General features: G+C 40.0%; 1 protein-coding gene across 5 annotated transcripts in view; it reads right to left on the reverse strand.

Annotated features, from left to right (window-relative positions):
• Positions 1-17,988: 17,988 nt before the first annotated feature.
• The window catches only part of HEPACAM (hepatic and glial cell adhesion molecule), a 128,872-nt gene continuing 126,649 nt past the window's right edge, over positions 17,989-20,211 (reverse strand). For all 5 annotated transcript variants that reach the window (XM_029574161.1, XM_029574159.1, XM_029574158.1 and 2 more), the window contains one exon: positions 17,989-18,858. In XM_029574161.1, coding sequence (XP_029430021.1) covers positions 18,559-18,858 — 300 coding nt within the window. In that variant the 3' untranslated portion in view covers positions 17,989-18,558. The remainder of the gene's footprint in view (positions 18,859-20,211) is intronic.

The following is a 20,211-nucleotide window of genomic DNA, read 5'->3' on the forward strand; positions in this document are numbered from 1 at the left end:
AGGCTATTGGCTTTGCCTAGGGTGCCTAATACCCTTCACCAGCCCTGGCTGCACTGCCTCCATCTGGAGCTGCGTTGTTGTGGGTCAGGCTCCCCCCCCCCCCCCAAGTCTCTGCTTCAGCTGTGCTGCATTTAGCCTTGCCCAGGGCTTAATTTTCATTTTCTTAAGCCTTGCAGGATAATTTCTTTCTAGTCCCCGCCTCTCCAGGCAGACTCATGCCTAGGGAATCATAACAGCAGCAGACTGTAGCAGAGTCGGTGAGAATGGGCTGAAGTGGAGGCACGCTACTGTCATGGAAGAGGAGGGGGTGAACCAGAGGGAGGATGCCCTGTGCAGGTTAGGGAGACTTCTGGCTGAGGTGAGTTCATTCAGGGAGGGGGGCACTCACTGAATGAGCACAGCGGCAAATGTCTTTCTGTATGTGCCTGAGCCTCTGGCTGGCAGTGCGGCTTTCTCATTGCTTGGCAACTGCTGATTCATTTTTATTTATTTATTTTATATTCCGCTTTTTAGCAGTTCAAAGTGTACATGAAAGCAGATTACATTCAGATACTGTAGGTGTTTCCTTATCTCTCACAGGGCTTACTATCTAATTTTATACCTGAGGCAACAGAGGGTAAAGTGACTTGCCCAAGGTCACAAGGGGCGACAGTGGGATTTGAAGGCTGGTTTCCCTGGGTCGTATCCCACTGCTTTAGCCACTAGGCTACTCCTCCACTCAAAAGACTAACACCAGACCAGGAATCCAGGATATATGAAGGATGTAACCAAACTTGTGGGGGGGGGCCCAACCAATTGCATGGATAGAAGGGGGATTACAGCTCAATTTGCTCACCCCTGCTCTAGGATGTGCTCTACTTAATGTTTTATGAGAAAGGTGAAATTTAGGTTGGAGATTTTTTGTCTCAATTTTGTCAGGTTTTAAGTTTCTTGAAATACCTCTCAGCGATTAGCTTGGTGTCCTTTTGGGAGGTATTGAAGCAACTACTGCACAGAAAGCGCATTAGTGAGTCACAAATACCCTGTGGGCTGGTTTTGAAAAAATCCCCCAGGCTGGCATCTGCCTGCAATCCGCCCCTTGAAAATTGTGCTTTTAGTGAATCAGGTTCTTTGTAACATCTAACAATTATCCAAAAGCAAAGACCGCTGAGATGCTGAATCATATTAAGCTAACCATTAAATATTCCATTCAGGCAGGGATAGAACAGGCCACTACTAGTATAACATACAACAAACAAAAACACTCAATTTTTTTATAAGATTTATTTTTTTCCAGTGCAAGTAAAATATTCATAGTAGCAAATGTGTTTTTAAATGTGCAGTGAGCAGTTTGTAAGTAATCCACTCAATTCTCATAGAAAGTTGCAGGATGATGCACGGGAGGGATTAAAGCACTGCTGTTAGACTCAGCAGGAAACAATTCTGTTAAAAAGTGATTACGTTGAACAAGAGCATGGAAACCTTTATAAGATGAAGATACAGGATGACAAAAACTGGCACGTGTTGCAAGACAGAAGCAAGAAACTTAGGGCAAGGGACTGGGAGACGCAGGGCAGAAAGCCAGAAGGCGCAGGTCAAGGGGAACTTTGTCTTCTTCCTCAATATCAATGTTACAACTCCCCTGTTCCATGTGAACCGATATATGATTTGTATCATGAATGTCGGTATAGAAAAGAGTTAAATAAATAAATGTAGAGTGAGAGACAAGGGAGCAGAGAGCAGTGTCAGAAAGTTGGAAGATGCTAGGTAAGCCTAAATATATTCCTAATCTGAAAATCAGTACAAATATTCTGAGAATCTACAAAAATAATTTTCCATGGATATTAATGAAGGAATTTTTATTTTAAAAAATGCAGATAATTGTTAAATTGTCCAGGTCCATCATTTGTTTCATGAAATTAAATACAAATTTTAAAATGTTGCTATTTTTAATTTATTTGGGCAAATAAAAATCCCAATTAAATTCTATGGCATAAAAATTCATGGAAGTGTGACATTTTCCATTTCTTCATAAAGTTAAAAAGTTTGAGCTTGTGTTATTTTAGTTAGAAATATTTATGCTTATCTGTAATGGACAGTATATCCTCCTTCCTCTCTGCTAACCTCAATGCTGGAATTAGTGATTTGATCTTCATCAACCTCTCTCTCTAAACCAGTTTAGCTGAGTCTGTTAATTCAATTAGACGTCAAACCAACAAAATAGAGTAAGAACTCTATCTCAGATCTGTATCAAAGAAATACCAAAAGATATAGGGAAAAACTTATTTTTAATATAAGCAAACCAGATAAATAATGAAACCTCTTTCACACAGTTATAGCCACAGTTATTGAAGGCTGTCAGCAAGCCAGATGTAATGTGTAGATAACACACTACTGGTCTTCCAATTCATCCACCCAAATGTTTGTTAACTTTTTATCCGCAAGTAAAAAAATTTTGTCAAACATTTATAGAGTGTGATCAAAGCTTAAACAAGCTCAGTTAATCATGACATACTATATCTATGTATAAAGAGTCCAACCTCAGGAAACCCAGTCCACAATTACCAAATGTCCTCACATTAGCTAATATTTCATCCTGAGACTGCTTCAGGGGACAGAAAAAACTTTAACATACATCTCCACACTTATCTGCTGGTGTTCAATGCCATACCCTTGCACAGTCTCAGCGAATCGTGCAGACACTGTCCAGTCGCGTTACAGCCAAGTAAAGTTGCTGGAAACCACTGAGATTTAAAAGGACTCCCCTTCGTGATGATATCACATAACCACATATCAAGCAGTCTGGTTATAAAGACAAAACATTTTAAATGAAAAATGGGTTTTATATCCTCTTACAAAGCTATTGTTTCTAAAAAAGTTTTTGTTTCCAAGATTATAAAAAAAAACCTAAGAACAAATCACATCCCAAATGTAGAAAATGTAGAAAAGCAGATTGAAACCCACCAACACATCATGGACAACTTATACAAAGACTCCACCTTTATTACAAGAAACATGAAAAATATTGTTCCATATTCAGTTCCAAAGGCATTAAAGTACCCAAATGATGTATCTGCTCTCACTGTAATAGTAGATATGGTAGATCTGTTCCCCCAACATACACAAGTCAACCTTGACTTTATCGATCATGCATGTCAAAAGAATATGAAAATTCCAAGAAATGGATAACCAACGGAACATTAAGTCTGTTTGTTGATGCAACTGTGATGCTCTAAGATAAGTGTATTGATTTATCATTTAGTCTTTCCAACATAGAGTTTGTTACAGGGACATTGAATAACCTATACTACTCGCATTGATTTACAGTCAGTCTGAAAATGTAAGTTAAACGTACAATCCAATGCACATGGATATGTAACAAATTGAACAAGAGCCACATGGCTGATGGAAATCCTGAGATGTGATACTGCATGCTGGTCCAACATTGTCTAGAAAATTCAGATTTAATTAACGTCTATTAAATTCATACCACGAGAATATGTGATCCTCAAGAGATCTTGAACACTGAATGTAGTTGAAGAATGTGCCAATGGGGGGACGCTCACGTGCAGCGCACAAGATGGCCGCCCACCTTTAATGCTCTGAGCATCCTCGCTCCTTTTTTTGTTAAAATTGGTCGTCTCAGGTCGTTTCTTTTGGCTGGAAGGGAGAGCCTTGCTTTCTAAGGATGGCTGCTGCCAAATCGGGTAAAATTGAGGCAGCCTTTGCTTCTGCGACAGGCACAAAACGGCAGAAACAAGATCCCCCGACGCCAGATAAGGTAACCGCGGCAAAAAACATGGCGTCCGCTGAGTTAGTCTTAACGGAGCTTAAACAACTTAAAGAAATGCTACAACTCAACATCGAAACTACTACTGCGGTCCGCACGGACCTGCAAACCTTATCAGCTCGGATGGATGGTTTTCAATTGCGCTTGGATGACGCTGAAACTCAAGTTTCTTCTCTGCTCCTTACTACGGCATCAATCCCTGAACTCACTAAAGCGATGACGCAGCTTCGGACTGAAGTAGAAGACTAATCGTAATCGCCATAATAATATACGGATTTTGGGAATCCCCGAGGGACTCGAAGGTAATGATCTCATGAAGTTTTTGGGAGCTATGATACCTAATTGCCTACAAATTACCTTTGAACACCCATTGGAACTGGAACGTGCGCATCGCATTCCTTCCCGGCCCCTCAGAAATTCTAAGTACCCGAGGCCTATCATTTTCAAGGTCTTACGATACCCCCAAGTTTTACAAATTTTTGCCGCAGCTCGCAGCAAAACCCCGATTACATTTCAAGGTCATAATGTACTTTTTGTTCCGGACTTGGCTAAAACCACAGCGGTCAGACGCAAAGCATTATTAGGCCTGCGATCTCGTCTACAGGCTCTGGGGGCCAGATATGGCTTATTGTACCCGGCGCAAATGAGGGTAACTTATAATAACCGTACCCAAATGTTTCAGGATCCTCGTGATCTGGAAGAATACTTGAATTCTTGCGACTCTTCAGCCGGCATGGTAACCTGAACATAATATTTTATCCCATAGGTGATTTTCTGTATACCGGGCGATAAGGGGATCTTATATGCCTAATTTCTTTCTCTTGGTTTTGGGACTGTATCTTACATTTCGAAGCTATTACGCAGGGACGGTGAAGCCTTGTATTGGAGACATATATATGATTATTTTTCTTTTTATTTTATGTACCCATGGAATGCCGGAGGGTTTCTTGGTATCAGCCACCTTAACTGTTGCAAGTTCTTATTTTTCTATGACGCCAATTTTTTCTTTATTTATATGGCACCCATGGTACAGGAGCGAGGGACGTGGGCTATATTTTGGCCTGCCTTGAGGCTCTTTTTGTTTTCTACATATAGATAGTGTGCATTAACACTGTCTTCTCTAGTGATGACACAATTCAGAGCGGTACCCTTATGGAAACAATTTATCTACTCGTGTCCACTATACATCTTTTTGTTCCTAATTCTTTCCCTTTTTTACTTTTTGACAAGTGTCAACTTTGCTACTTTTTTTTCTTCTAACTGCACACATCGGATTTATAGTAGGAGTGCTCAGCGTACAATGAGGGATTTGTCTGTTTTTCTGGTATAATGGCGACTCATATCTCTTCTTTTAAAGTAGTTTCCTTAAATGTCAACGACTTTTCTCATCCAATAAAGCGGAAAAAAATCCTCACCTATTTACATACTCTGAAAACGGACATTGCGCTGTTACAGGAGACTCATCTATCTCAAGCTGAGTCTCTTAAGCTCAAACAGCAATGGGTTGGACAGGTTTACTTCAGTGCAGCGGTACATAAGAAAAGAGGCACTGCTATTCTTATCAACAAGATCTTAACGTCCTCTGTCTCTGATCACCTGGCTGATCCGGATGGTAGATGGAACCTTCTCCGACTTTCTATTCATTCTGAAATGTTCACCATCCTTAATATTTATGCACCCAACAATGATAACCCAGGCTTTTTCCAGGAGGTGTTTGTAAATCTGCTTAGTTTGGATTCCTCTACATGTATCGTTGGAGGGGACTTCAACCAGCCCTTAGACCCCATCCTGGACAAGCAATCAACGGCTCGACCCATAGTTTCTCAATCCACTAGAACCTTACAGCATCTAGTTTCTACGTATGGTCTTGTGGACCCTTGGAGGCTGATCAATCCTACCGGAAGGGACTATACCTTTTTTTCATCACCTCACTCTTCGTACTCCAGAATAGACTTTTTTCTTATTAATAAATCTTTATTATCTCAAGTCTTGGACACAAAAATTCACCCCATATTGATTTCTGATCATGCGGCTATCTCCTTGACATGTAATCTGACGACTCCCAAACAAATACATAAGCAATGGCGCTTCAATTCAGCTTTACTGGAAGATCCTGAGTTTTCTCCATTTCTAGAACAAAAGATAACTGATTACTTCCATAATAATTCTACAGGAGATGTCTCGACTGCCACTCTCTGGGAAGCTTTTAAAGCCACGATTCGTGGTGACATCATTAGTTTCTCTATCAGACGAGCCAAGTTACAAAAAGCTGCTTTAACTTCTCTTCACCAACAAGTTGCTTCCCTCGAATTGGATCATATTACGTGCCCGTCTTCGATATCTCTCGCAGCTTTAGTTAAGGCACGCTACCAATACAATCGCCTTTTAAGCTCACAGGTACAATTACATGTCTCTCACTCGAAGGCACAATATTATGCTGGTAGCAACAAATGCGGCCACTTATTATCTTCATATTTAAAGAAAAAATCAGAAACCAAATGCATAACGACAATATTATCTCCATCTAATACTATACTGACTAAGGATTCTGAAATTCTGCAGGCCTTTAGTGACTTTTACGCAAATTTATATCAATCTGAGATCTCACCGTCGCCTGAGATGTTTCAGGATTTTTTTTCTAGTTTGCAACATCCGACTTTGACACGACAGCAAATGGACCTGCTGGACTCTCCTATTACTGTTGCTGAACTTACCTCTGCAATCAAGTCCCTGGCTCCACGTAAAGCACCCGGACCAGACGGCTTTACGGCTGAATTTTATAGTTCCTTTCAAAAGACGTTAATTCCCTATATACATGATTATTTTTCTTCCCTGCTTCTTAATGAAGCTTCTGGTACGTCTTTCACACAAGCTTGTGTAGTGGTGCTCCCTAAGCCAGGCAGAGATGCGGCCAACATAGCTAACTATCGACCCATCTCCCTATTAAATACAGACTATAAACTTTTTACAAAAATATTGGCTACTAGACTATCCCGGGTTATGGGCTTCTTAGTAGATCCAGACCAGTCTGGCTTTATTAAGGGTCGCTTGATGTCTAACAATACCCGGCTTTTTTTGCATATACAACAGGCTGTGTTTTCATTACTCACTCCGACTGTGGCCATATCATTGGACGCGGAAAAGGCTTTTGACCGTGTAGAGTGGTCCTTCTTATTGGCTACGCTCCAATGGTATGGTATCGGTCCTCAATTTCTGTCTTGGATTAAACATTTGTATACTTCACCTAAAGCATATCTGTATATTAATCAACAGATTTCCCCAACTTTTTCTCTTCATAGGGGAACGCGGCAAGGATGCCCCCTTTCGCCGCTTCTCTTTAACCTGGCTTTGGAGCCCCTACTCACGGCAATTAGGCAAACGGATCTTATTACAGGAGTATCAATAGGATCGGATGTTTTCAAACTTTCGGCATATGCTGATGATGTTTTATTGTTTTTGCAAGATCCGGAGAATTCACTCCCCCAACTTTTTGATTTAATTTCTAGCTACTCATCTCTTTCTGGATATAAAATTAATTGGCATAAAACTGAACTACTGCCACTAAATTACTCGGCATCTGTTCTATCCCTTACTCATCTCCCCGTTCAAAAGATGTCCACTTGTCTTAAATATCTAGGAGTCCTTTTTTATATGGATCCTTTGGAGACGATAGTTCATGGTGAATCCAGTGTTCTGCGGTCTCTCAAGGATCTCATCCTCCGATGGTCTCCCCTCCATCTTACTTGGTGGGGCCGGCTAAATGGTATTGGCGCCAAAAATTACATATACTATGAGCATGATCCCGGTTTTTTTTTTCTAAGGACTTTTATAAACAAGTTGATAGGATATTAACAAGGTTCTTGTGGAATAACAAAGTTCCCCGTATTGCTCTCTCTAAGTTAAAAAAGGCTAAGATACAAGGAGGAGTGAACTTCCCGGATTTTTACTCTTATCACATGGCTTTTATTTTACAGCAAGGTTATTTTTATTTTGAGTATGATCAGGAAGTTGTTGACCCCCCGCGTTGGTTACTTATTGAGCAACATCTAGTGGCACCTGCACCCCTATATTGCTTTCCAGGTATGAATCTCACCTCCCCTCAGGCTGCTAATCATATTTTAAGGTCTTTGTATAAAGCATTTAATGACATTGATGTGAAACGTCCCAGTGCCTTCCCGGGATGGAAAACATCTATCTTGGCTCCTTTATGGCGCAATTCATCTATTAAAATAGGAGACTGTTCACCATCTTGGTCCACTTGGCAATGGTGTAACATTTGGTTAATCTCCTCCATTATACAAAATGGTACCTTGCTAACCTTCTCTCAATTACAAGAGAGATTTGGTCTTCCGCGCACTCAGCATTATGCTTGGCTACAATTAAAAGATGCGCTGCAAGGTACCTCTGTATGTTTCTCCCAGATCGCCCGAGTTCCTTTTCTGTGGGAATTCTATCAAAATAATGGCGTGAAAGGTCACCTTGCTTCCCGATTGTATAAACTTTTCAATCGCATATCTTCTGCTACTACGCACGCTTTAAGATCAACCTGGGCTTTGGATCTGGGTATAGAGATATCCCTGCCAATGTGGAACTATATTTGGTTAACTTCCTCTCGTATTTCCCTATCCTCTAGTTTGATGCAGACTTCTGTTTTTACATTACACAGAGCTATCTGGACCCCTTGGAAATTACACAGGGCAGGCCTTTTAGAATCCCATCAATGTTGGTCATGCTTGACCCCTAAAGCTACACTATCACACATGCTTTATACCTGCCCCTTTGTTAAAAGATTTTGGCAACAGGTATGGGATAAGGTTTCCTCCATCTTACATTTACAGTCTTCTATATCTTACTCTATGGTCATCCTCAAGGGGGCGCACCCAGCTCTAACCCTTTCAACCCCTCATCGGAAACTATTGGATTTTCTTCTAACAATTGGACAGCATAATATTTTGTCTAATTGGAAGCATACTGATCTGTTATCGGAATCTCTATGGTGGAACACTGTAAGTCTTTATACTAAATATGAACAGGCTATGGCCATTAAATTTGGCCGATTGGGTAAATGGTCCCAGGTTTGGAAGCCGCTTGACACCTACATAATTTCTTTGTAATATCCCCTATGTACAAGCTTAGGTATCGAACCTTCCTCCTCCTCTGATATGCATACTTGTTTATGTGCTGTGTCTTTCCTCTCTCTTTTTCTTTTTCTTTTCTCTATTTCTTTTCTCTATTTTCTTCTCTTTTCTCTTTAGTTTCTTTCTCTTCTTATTACTGTCCTCTTCCCTGTTTATCTATAAAATGGTGACCTAACGGATGTATTGTATCACATTTTTTCGCATGTTGTTATTTTGTTCTGCTACGATGATTGTATTGTGCGATCTCCCTAATCATATGTTAAAATGTCACTGTAGGTAATGTTTCTTACCTATTAATAAAAAAATAATTAAACTAAAAAAAAGAAGAATGTGCCAATGACGGCGAATGATTTGTTTAATGGCAGAAGTCTGAGCAGTATATGGCAAGATACATCAAACTAGCATCTAAATCAAAAGTATTGGGCAAAAACAACCACTCACGGTGACAATGCTTCGTTCTTAAAAAAGCCTTAATACAAGTACTTGAATACTTCCTAGATATAAAATGTGTCTGGATAAACTTTGTTGAAGAAACTCATGTTTGGAGGTGTAAATATGTCACAGCCTCAAAAATTGTCCAATCGGGAGACTCCTTGAGGAGTCTTGGATGAACACTGAAAAAAACCATAATAAATTACAAACTGTAGGCTTCCGATACAGTGTAGTCTGAAAACCTTCATGAGATTTAATTATGGTTAAATCCAAAAATGTAATCTGATTCTCACAATGACAGCTGTAAATTTCAGATTAACATCTAAGTGTTCAACCAAATTACAAAATCTTAAAAAATAGATTTGGAGCCTTTCCATAAGATGAACACATCAAGTAATAACTCAAGGCCTTTACCCAGACGATCTCAAACTGGCTTCTCTCAAACCTCTCCTAAAGAAGCCAAACTTAGACCCCGCTGACCCGAACAACTTCCGCCCCGATCGCCAACCTACCTCTCATAGCCAAGATCATGAAAAAACTAGTTAACATTCAAATGTCGAAATACATTGAAGACAACAAACTCCTCTTCACATCCCAATATGGGTTCCGCAAAGCTTCCAGCACAGAATCCCTCCTTGTTTCACTGACAGACTACCTAATTCTGGGCCTTGACAAAGGACAATCTTTCCTACTGATTCTGTTAGACCTTTCTGCAGCTTTTGACACCGTAAACCACGCCATCCTCATAAACCAACTCTCATCCATTGGAATAACAGGTACAGCGCTAGCCTGGTTCAAAACGTTCCTTAATAATAGAGGCTACAAAGTGAAAATCCATAACAAAGAATCTCCCCGCCATGATGCACCAGTAGGAGTCCCACAGGGATCCTACCTATCACCTACCCTGTTCAATATTTACCTTCTCCCGCTGTGCCAGCTTCTAACCAACCTAAAACTCACTTTGTCTACGCTGACGACATCTAGATAGTGATCCCTATTAAAGAATCTCTCTTCAAAACTCTAGAATACTGGGAATCATGCTGCTCAAAAATCAAGGACCTGCTCGCCAGCCTAAACCTCATTTTAAACTCCACCAAAACAGAACTCATGCTAATTTCTCCAGAAAACAACAATAACTCCAGCACCCCTCCAAACATTCCTCTCTCCCCTCAAGTCAGAGACTTAGGAGCTATAATTGATAACAAGATGAATTTGAAAGCATTTGTTAGCCGCACTACAAAGGACTGTTTCCACAAACTCCAAGTGTTGAAAAGGATAAAACTGCTTTTCCATTTCCATGACTTTAGAACAATACTACAAGCAATAATCTTCGCAAAGTTAGATTACTGCAACGCTATCCTCCTAGGACTCCCATCCTCTTACATTAAACCTCTGCAGATGGTCCAAAACGCGGCGGCAAGAATACTCACAAATACCAGAAGAAGAGACCACATCTCACCCATCTTAAAAGATCTCCATTGGCTCCCTATTCACTTCAGAATCATCTATAAATCCGTCACCATCAAACAAGCCTTCAAGAAAGAGAATGATGCAGGCTTTTAATTAAGGATACACAGCTAAAAGCACCCAACACCAAACTTCCAGAGACCACTGGAATTAGTTCACACTATTTTAACTGTAGTCAACCATCAGGAAGAATTACTAAGAAAGATTCAAACCCCCCCCCCCCCCAGCTGAATTAATGTAAACTCATTATCTCATACTATAGCATTCATAATATTGTCTGTTACCGAATAATAATGGCATCACCCATGTATATTAGAATCTATATGCTCTTTGATAAAGGTGCCCTATTGTAAACCATTATGATGGTAAATAACTTAATGACGGAATATAAAAACTCTTAAATAAATAAATAAATAAATAAATAAATAAATATAAGTGCATCCACCACCGTACGTTACTTGACCTTCAACACCCACTCAGCCCACACAACTCCCTTAGACCGACCAGAGAAGCCTACAGAGGATCCCTCCAGATACCCAATACCAAATTCACGCGGCACATATCCTCAAGAGAACGGGCTTTCTCGACAGCCGGTCCATCACTCTGGAACTCCATCCCCACGAACCTTCACCAGGAGCCTTGCCTGCCAACCTTCCGAAAAAGATTGAAAACTTGGCTATTCAAACAAGCCTTCCCTGACCATACCTGAATCACAACCTATATACTCAAAGAATGTAGCCACTTCGATTCTGTAAATAATTATTAATTTATGATGTTAACCTTCTTCTGCTTTTTTTCTCTCTTGTTCCATTACCCCTGTTTCATTGTAACTGCTACTCCTCTGCACTAGATTCAATTATTGTACTTTTTGCACACCTTGTTCGATGTGATTTTATCATGTGATTTTATCATGAATGCCGGTATATAAAAAAAAACCTAAATAAATAAATAAATAATATTTCCAAGTAATCAACTGAATCTGAAAAATGTGATGAGCTATCCAAGACTGCACAAATTGGCCCATATATAAATTAGCTAAATCAGGGGCCGTAGTGGACCCCATAGCTGTGCCCTGAATTTGTTGGTAAAATGTTTTGTCAAATGCAAAAACATTTTTGGTTAAACTTATCTCTAAAAGATCCATAAAAAGAAGAGGGAATCTGGTGTGGACAGATGTTGATCAAAATATATCAAGGCCACTTCCAAGGAGTCCTGTTGCAGTATATTTGAATACATTGCTCCTACATTTAGTAAGGCAAGAAATGTCTCTGATAAATCTAGCTGGATTTATTTAATTGTTCTAACATATCTTGAGTCACTTAAAAAAGAAGCCAAAGTAGGGACAATAGGTGCTAGAAAGTAATCAATGAACTTGAAATGTGGCTCAAGAAATGAATTGTGACCTGATACAATTGGTTGGCCAGGCGGGTCAATCTGATGCTTTATGAATTTTAGGTACTATGTAAAAAACCGGTACCTTCGGGTGACTAATTTTCAAGAAAGAAGCTTACTTCTGCATTAGAAAACCAGTAGAAACAATGGTGTCCACTAACATAGCTATATGAGACTGTAAAGCTGGTGTTAGGTTGGCTGAAAGAGGTAAATAAAAATTAATTTCAGATAACTGATGCCAAACTTGAGACTCATACTTAAATCGATACATCTCCACAACACATCCACCTTTATCAGCTGGCTTTATGACCAATTTTGTAGAAGACTGCAGCTCACATAAAGCTGTCCAATCATCTCTTGTGAAATAATCAACACGTCTGCTTGGAGTAGAGGACATCCTGTAGCACCAAATCATGAAACGTTTTGATGGCTGAAACCTCTGGTCCTGGAGGACATAATATTGATGGATTTCTCATGATGGACCTACCTAACATGGATGGCCAACAAAAAAATATTTCAGTTTCAGCAACCATATAAAATGATAAACAGAGACCTCTTAGACAAATGCATCAAATTTAGGTATGAATATGAAAGAATTCTTTAGCTAGCATGCTCACCTGTGAGAAAGAACATAGAAGAGATTTAAAACCATTGGTTTTGACCAGTCTGCAAGTGTGTTGTTCTGAATGAAAATGCATCCATCATGTGTGTCAATGGGAGACATGTTCTGAAAGGCCAATGTACAGATCGTTTGTTTGCTGCTAATAAATGTCGCATTTGTAATGAAGATCTTCATCACCAGAAGAATCCTCATCTGAGTAATTGAACATCACTTGTTGGCGTGGTGTAGTGCGATTATCTGTAACCAAGGGTAAACCTTACCTCTTAAGTAATAATCTCCCTCATCTTTCAAAAATGTGTCCCATATAACTGTTTTTATTTCTCTCTTAAAGGAATTCAAATCATCCTGAAGAGATTGGTATTCAGTAGTATAAATATCAGTCAGCACCTCAGCTTGTACTTGGCATATCAGTTGGGTGATCTTATCTTTTAAACACTCAATTGATATTCGGGTTTTGCAAATGGACAAAATCATGAGGTTAAGGCTACATGTGTTTAAAATGTCATTCCATTGGGTTACAAAATTCATATCTTCAGTAAGTGGGCTTGATATATTTTGATTGACATTCCCATCCACACTGGGTTTCCTCACCTTTTTTGATAAACTTTTAGAGATTACTTTGACAAAAAATTTTCTTTTGACAAAACATTTTACCAACAAATTCAAAGCACAGCCGCATTTTAGTAATTTATAAATGGGACAATTGGAAGACTCTTGGATGGATCATCACCTTGTCCAGCTTCAGTTGATTTCTTGAAAACATTACATTGATGATGTGTTGAACTTATGGAAAGGCTCCAAATCTTTTTCACGATTTTGTAATTTGATTGAATACTTTGGATATTATTCTGAAATTTACAGCTGTAGTTGATAAGAATCAGATTACATTATTGGATTTAACCATTATTATATCTCAGGGTTTCAGACTACACTCTATCAGAAGCCTACAGATTGTAATATATTATTACGGTTTGACAGTGCTCATACAAGATCCCTCACAGAAAGTCTCTCAATCAACCAACTTTTGAGGCTGTGATATACTTGCACCTCTAAACAAGAGTTTCTTCAACAAGCAAAGCTTATGCAGTCACATTTTATATCTAGGGGGTACCCTAGAACTTGTATTAAAAAGGCTTTCTTAAAAGTGAAGTAGTGTCACCGTGAGTTAGCAGTTTTTGCCTAAAACTTCCAAGTCAGAAGCTAGTTTGTCATATATCTTGGCATTTACTCCTCAAACCTTTGCAATTAAATAAATCATTCACCGTCATTGGCACATCAACTATATTCAGCTTTTCAAAATTTCTTGAGGATCACAAACTTATGGTACGAATTTGAAACTTGTTAATTAAATCTGATTTTTCTAGACAAGGTTGGTATGGTCCAGAACACAGTATCATATCTCAGAATTTCCATCAGCTTTTGCTCAGTTTGCCACATAACCATGTGTATTGATTCGATTACTCTTCCTGCTTTGGGACGTATGTTTAAGTTACATTTTCAGACTGATTGTAAATCAATGGAAATACTATATGTTATTCAATGTCCCTGCAACAAACTCCATGTTGGAAAGACTTTAAGATTGATCAATATACGACTTACTGCTCCATTGTTTTGAATTTTCAAATTATTTTGACATGCTACAATTCTGTAATCAATAAAGTTGAGGTTGACTGGCATGTGGGGGCGGAATCTACCATGTCTACAGTTATAGGGAAAGCAGAGGTGAATACACCATTTTGGGTACTTTGACTCCTTTGGGATTGAATATAGAACAAGATCTTTCATGGTTCTTGTGACAACAATGGAATCTTCGAGTGTTTGTACGAGTTCTCCATGATGTTGGGGCAAGGTGATTTGTTCTTTGTTGATAGGTTTTTATTTTTTTGTAAACATTTTTTTTTATAGAAACAATGGGTGTAAACCCATTTTTTCATTTAGAATTTTTTATGTTTTTATATCTAGACCCTATCAGAGTGCACACTTCTTGACATGTGGTTATGTGATATCATCACTAAGGATAGTCCTTTAAATCTCAGCATTTCCCAGCAGCTTTATGGCCAAGATGGACAGTCCTCTGAGACTGTGCAATAGTGGGACACTGAACACCAGCAGATAAGTGTGGAGATCTATGTTTAAGTTTTTTCTGTCCCCTGAAGCAGTCCCAGGACAAAACATTAGCTAATGCCAGAATATTTAGTCATCATAGACTGGGTTTGCTAAAGTTTGGTCTCTTCATACATAGAGATAGTATGCCATCATTATTAATTGAGCTTGTTTAAGCTTTAAACACTCTTTATATATGTTTGATAAAAAAAATTATACTTGAAGATGAACAGTTAATAAAAATATGGGTGGATGAATGAGAAGACCAGTAGTGTGTTGTCTGCATACTACATCTAGCTTGCTGCTACCAGTCAATGATTGTGGATATAACTGTGTGAAAGAAGCTTCATTATGTATCTGGTGTGTTTATTTTACAAAATAAGTTTTCTTTTATCTCTTGTTGGTATTTCTCTAACTTAGGACAGCAGCGACTCTGTAGATTTCTGTGGGACTCAGTGGACATCATTGAGTTATTTTATGTCCTGGTAAGCACTGGAAAGGTTACTGTGGAATTTGATGAGCTGTGTGAGACTCCTGGGCATTGCTCAGATCACTTTGATATGTAGTAGGCAGTGTTCAGTGTTGTGGGACTCATGGGTATTGCACAGGCCATTGTGAGCTGCTATGGGTAATGGCTGATGGCTGTTTGTAATCTGTGCCTGGCTCCATTGGAAGTGAAGGAATTTTCTATGGGTTCCCACAGGCATCCTGTTGCAGGGTTATATCACAGTCTGTATTAAAGCTAGAGAGTTTCATGGGGCCATGTTAGAAATTATCAGCATAGATTCAAACTTAACAGTAAGCCAACTAAATGAATATTTGGGCACATATCCAGCTAAATTCTAGCTGGCTAATAAGTTAGGGGGTTATTAGCTGGATAAGTTAGAGGCATTCCGGCATAACTGGAAGGAGTGGAGTTATCCAACTAAGGGGGTCATTTTCCTACCGTATCGGGGAGGAGTTGGGGGCGGCATCAGAACCGGAAGAGGAGGAGTCGGGGCGGCACCAGGGCAGACGCGGCGAAAACATCGCTGGCTGCGATGTTTTCACCGTGTCCAATAGCACCTTTTATGATGGCGCTATTGGGTGCAAAAGCCGGCAGCAATAACGCCAGGGTGGTGCGATCACTGTCGGCTTTCGCAGGCCCGCCCCCCATTACCATGGAATTCAAAAACCTGTGCACCGTAGGAAAATCCAGCCCTAAGTTAACCGGCTAACTCAGATATTCATAGTGAGCTGGATGACTTAGGCAGCTAAGTCTGGTCGAGCTAAAGAGCTACCTAAAGTTAGCTATAGTTAGCTGGCTAACTTTAAGATAGTTGGTTATATTCAATAGTATGGTTGCACTATAGAATATACCTCCAAAGTTAGCTGGATAAGTTTATCTGGCTAACTTTTCTATCCAGACTGTGTCTGAATATAGACCTTTCAAAGGAAAATGTAACATACTATCAAAGCAATTTTCCAAAGCCCATTTACCCGCGTTAAGTGTGCTTAACATCAGTAAAACCTATTGTCAATTCAATAACATATATGGTAGCAATAATAACTTGTCCTGTATATTCAACAGAATAAACATCCTGCTGAATATACTAGCCTAAAGTTTTCTAGCTACATGTAGCCAGATAACTAAAAAACCTGACCAGCTATATTCGAATATAGCCAGGTAGCTTTTTAGTTATCCGGCCTTGTGCGGCCAGAAAACATGTAACTTAGCAAGATATCTTTAAAAGATATCCGGCCCTCCCAATTCTTTAATTTTGCTTGTCAGGAGCAGTGGACCCACTGTTCTGCCCTCAGGGCTGCTCTGACAGAGGTAGTGCTTGCTGGAAGCATAAGCTTGAGCATAAACAGAAGAAATGGCAGTAGATTTTTTTTCCACTGAAGCTCCCCCGCTTTTGTTCATTATAATAAACACTGATAAATTCCTGGAGAAAACAAAATAAATAAAACTGAAAACAAAAGTCCCTAATCATGGCACACTCTGGCCAATCTGGTTCTTGTTCTGCAGAATACATAGAGGATAAGAGTCGGAAATCCGGGAAGGGAGGAAGATCTCCTGATGTTATCGTATTAATCTTACATCGCTGATATGACACAAAGAACATTTGAAAATTTTAACACCTCTGACTCCCACCCCAGCCAGGAAAAAAGCAATCTGGCAAATTATCACCTACCAGTGACATAATCTGTCATCTGCTTTAGACAGACTGTCACATTCAGAGAAACAGGTGCAGACCCCTATAAGCAAGAGCTGCATATAACAGGAAAACAATATCAGAAAATCCCCATCCCTATAGACATGCTCCCCATTCTCAGCAGAAGGGCAATTTGTGATGTCAGCACAAATCCAGTTTCTGAAGGGCTTAAAACATTATGGAGCCAAAGAATCACACTCCAAAGTTACAGAGCAGGATATCTGTGCCTAGTGCTCTCCCTCTATAACCTCATCAACTAATCCTCATCTTTTGGACAGCGGAGTCACAGCTGCACACTGCCAACAGCTTGCTACTGCTGCATGTAAAATGGATGGTGCTTCTCCAGCCATATGGTGGCTTAGATTAGCATAAACCTACTGAAATATCATGGCTTTGCTTTTTCATTCAGGCATGTGGACTCTACATATGCATCATGAGGGTAATTTTCAAAAGGACTTTTATGGGCAAAAATAGCTTTTGACAAACCTGCCCGCCTGACATATGCATGATCATGATGTATGTGTAAGTTGATCTGAGCTGAGAGGAGGCATTTCTGGGGGTGAGGTTGAAGACATTTTCAAAAATATGGGCACAAAATTTCCCCAAAAGTTTCTGGTGCACAATTTTAGCAGGTGTAATTGGGTGTGGGAAGTTTAATCGGGATAAGTATGCATTTACTTTCTCTTTGAAAACTGGTGCCAGTCTTAATTTGTGTGGGATGCTACAAAATTATCCCCATTCATGCCCAGTAGAAAAAAAAAAGCAAGATGCAAGAGATTTATAAAATACCTCTGGGAAAGCAGGGAGAGGATTTAGTTTTCCATTAAAATGCTTTGGAGTTTGGGATTCTTAAAAAGGAGCCAGTGGGGAGGAAGAAAACCAGCATTTTTATTGGCCCAGATGAGGCAGGTAAGCGCATTGTGTATGTATTACATATACAGTGACCCCCTAGCAAGTTCTTTGCCTAACTGCATTGCATAGTTCCAAGATTTCTTTCACCTTCTGCTTCCTGACTTGTATGCTTTTTCCAACGAAGTGAACACCAGGAGTTAAATAGTGAAGCGCTATTGTATCAGAAATCTGTACTATACTTTAAATGAGAGTTTTCCCAGGGAAAACATTCTTTACAAGTGACCCAGAACTTCAAATAGAATATACACATTTCTATTCCTATGTAATTATTGCTAGCATTTGAAATAAAATACATCTCTAGCAAGTGCTGAAGTTTTGATCCAGCAACACCTGGGCACTAAAAGCGTTCTGTGCTGCCTGCCACTGCTTGTTTATTGGTCCCATATTAACTGGAACTAAAATCAGAGCTTTACATAGTTTCTTCTCCACTATACACCAGTCTCTTTTCCTTAGCTCAGCTGCTACTACAGAACATATTCTTTCAATCTTTAAATGGTGGCTGGCTCTTTTTGAATATACATAGGCTTAGGTACTGATTTCTACAGAATTGGCCTCTTCCTGTTCTTGGATCATATGCACCCCGCCTGCTCGCACCACTCGCGCAGTGTTCCGGGAGCTGGTTGGTGACCGGGGTGGAGACTTGTGTGACTGAGTTGTCACTGCAGACTGGGTAGGCGTCGGCGAGAGGTGGTATCTGCGGGCTGAGCGAGCTGTGGGCCCTGGAGATCTTCCAGGGGTGCTTGGAGAGCTGGAGTAACTGGGAGGACCTTGCTCAGCTGTGCGCCTGAAATCCATGGGGGAGTTCTCTTCAGCTTCTGGGGACTCCTTAAAAGACAAATAAATATGGCAACAGAACACATTCAGATTAGCTGTAATTTAACCAAGTTGAACGTAGGTACAATGAAGGTGATCTACAAATGTAAATAAACATAGCATATAGCAAAAATACTTCTGTAAGAACAAGGTGGTGCACTTGTTCCAGGCAGGGTTCACAAATCTGGATGACATTTACGGGCTAATTTTCAGAGGCCCGCACCTGTTAAAATGGGGAGTTACACTCATGACCAGACCTTGCATGCGCCGCGTGCATTTTCGGAAAGGCCCGGCCCCGTACGTAAACCCCGTTAGGTGATGAAGTGCTGAGCCTCTCAAAAGGGGCAGGTTGGGGGGCAGGCAGGGATGGGACAGCGCTATTCGATGCTGTCCTGGGGAAGCGCGTGTTGGCAGCCAGGTGGAGCGCGGAGATTACTTACTGCTCCCGAGGAGAAGTAAATAATTTAAAAAAAAAAAAAAAAGTAAGTAAGCAGCTAAGAAGGGTTAGGGGTTGTGGAGGAGAGGGGAAACGATAGGAAGGTTAGGTAGGGGTATAAGGAAGTTCCCTCCCAGTTCACTCCTTAATTGGAGCAGACTGGGAGGGAACTGGGGAAGCCCTACTCACATCGCCACGCATAGCTTTTTAAATTTACTCCCATGCGAGCACGAGTCTCGACCTACCTGCACATGCGCGCAGGAACCGTATTTTATAACATGTGCATGTCAACGCGTGCATGTTATAAAATACCCACATCCATGTTTTAAAATCTACCCCTTAGTGTTCCTATCTGGTATTTTTTCACTCACAGTCCGTGAAATTCCACAATTTGATCAGAATAATACACTTCCTTACTCTGTTTATCATCATCATCATTTAATTTTGTCATGCTTTTCCATCATAAGAATAGAGTTTGGGTAATTGCCAGGTTCTTGTGGCCTGGTTTGGCCTCTGTTGGAAACAGGATGTGAACTTGATGGACCCTTGGTCTGACCCTGCATGGCAATTTCTTATGTTCTTATGAGAAAGATGTAAGGCAGATACCCATGCCAGAAATGATATTTAAAGTTGATGATTTAGAGGAAATTAAACAAATCTCAGTGAACCTGTAAGATGAACTAGAGCAAATTGACAAACTAAAGAGCAGCAAATCACCTGGACCTGATGGTATACATCCCAGAGTGCTGAAAGAATTTAAAAATGAAATTGCAGACCTACTGTTAGTAATACTGTATGTAAACTATCATTAAAATCAGCTATGGTACATGAACACTGGAGGGTAGTTAATATATCGTCAGCTTTTAAAAAGGGTTCCAGCAGTGATCACGGAAACTACAGACCGGTGAACCTGGTGTCAGTGCAGGGAA

Source organism: Rhinatrema bivittatum, chromosome 12, assembly GCF_901001135.1.
Source record: "Rhinatrema bivittatum chromosome 12, aRhiBiv1.1, whole genome shotgun sequence".
Classification (NCBI taxonomy): domain Eukaryota; kingdom Metazoa; phylum Chordata; class Amphibia; order Gymnophiona; family Rhinatrematidae; genus Rhinatrema; species Rhinatrema bivittatum.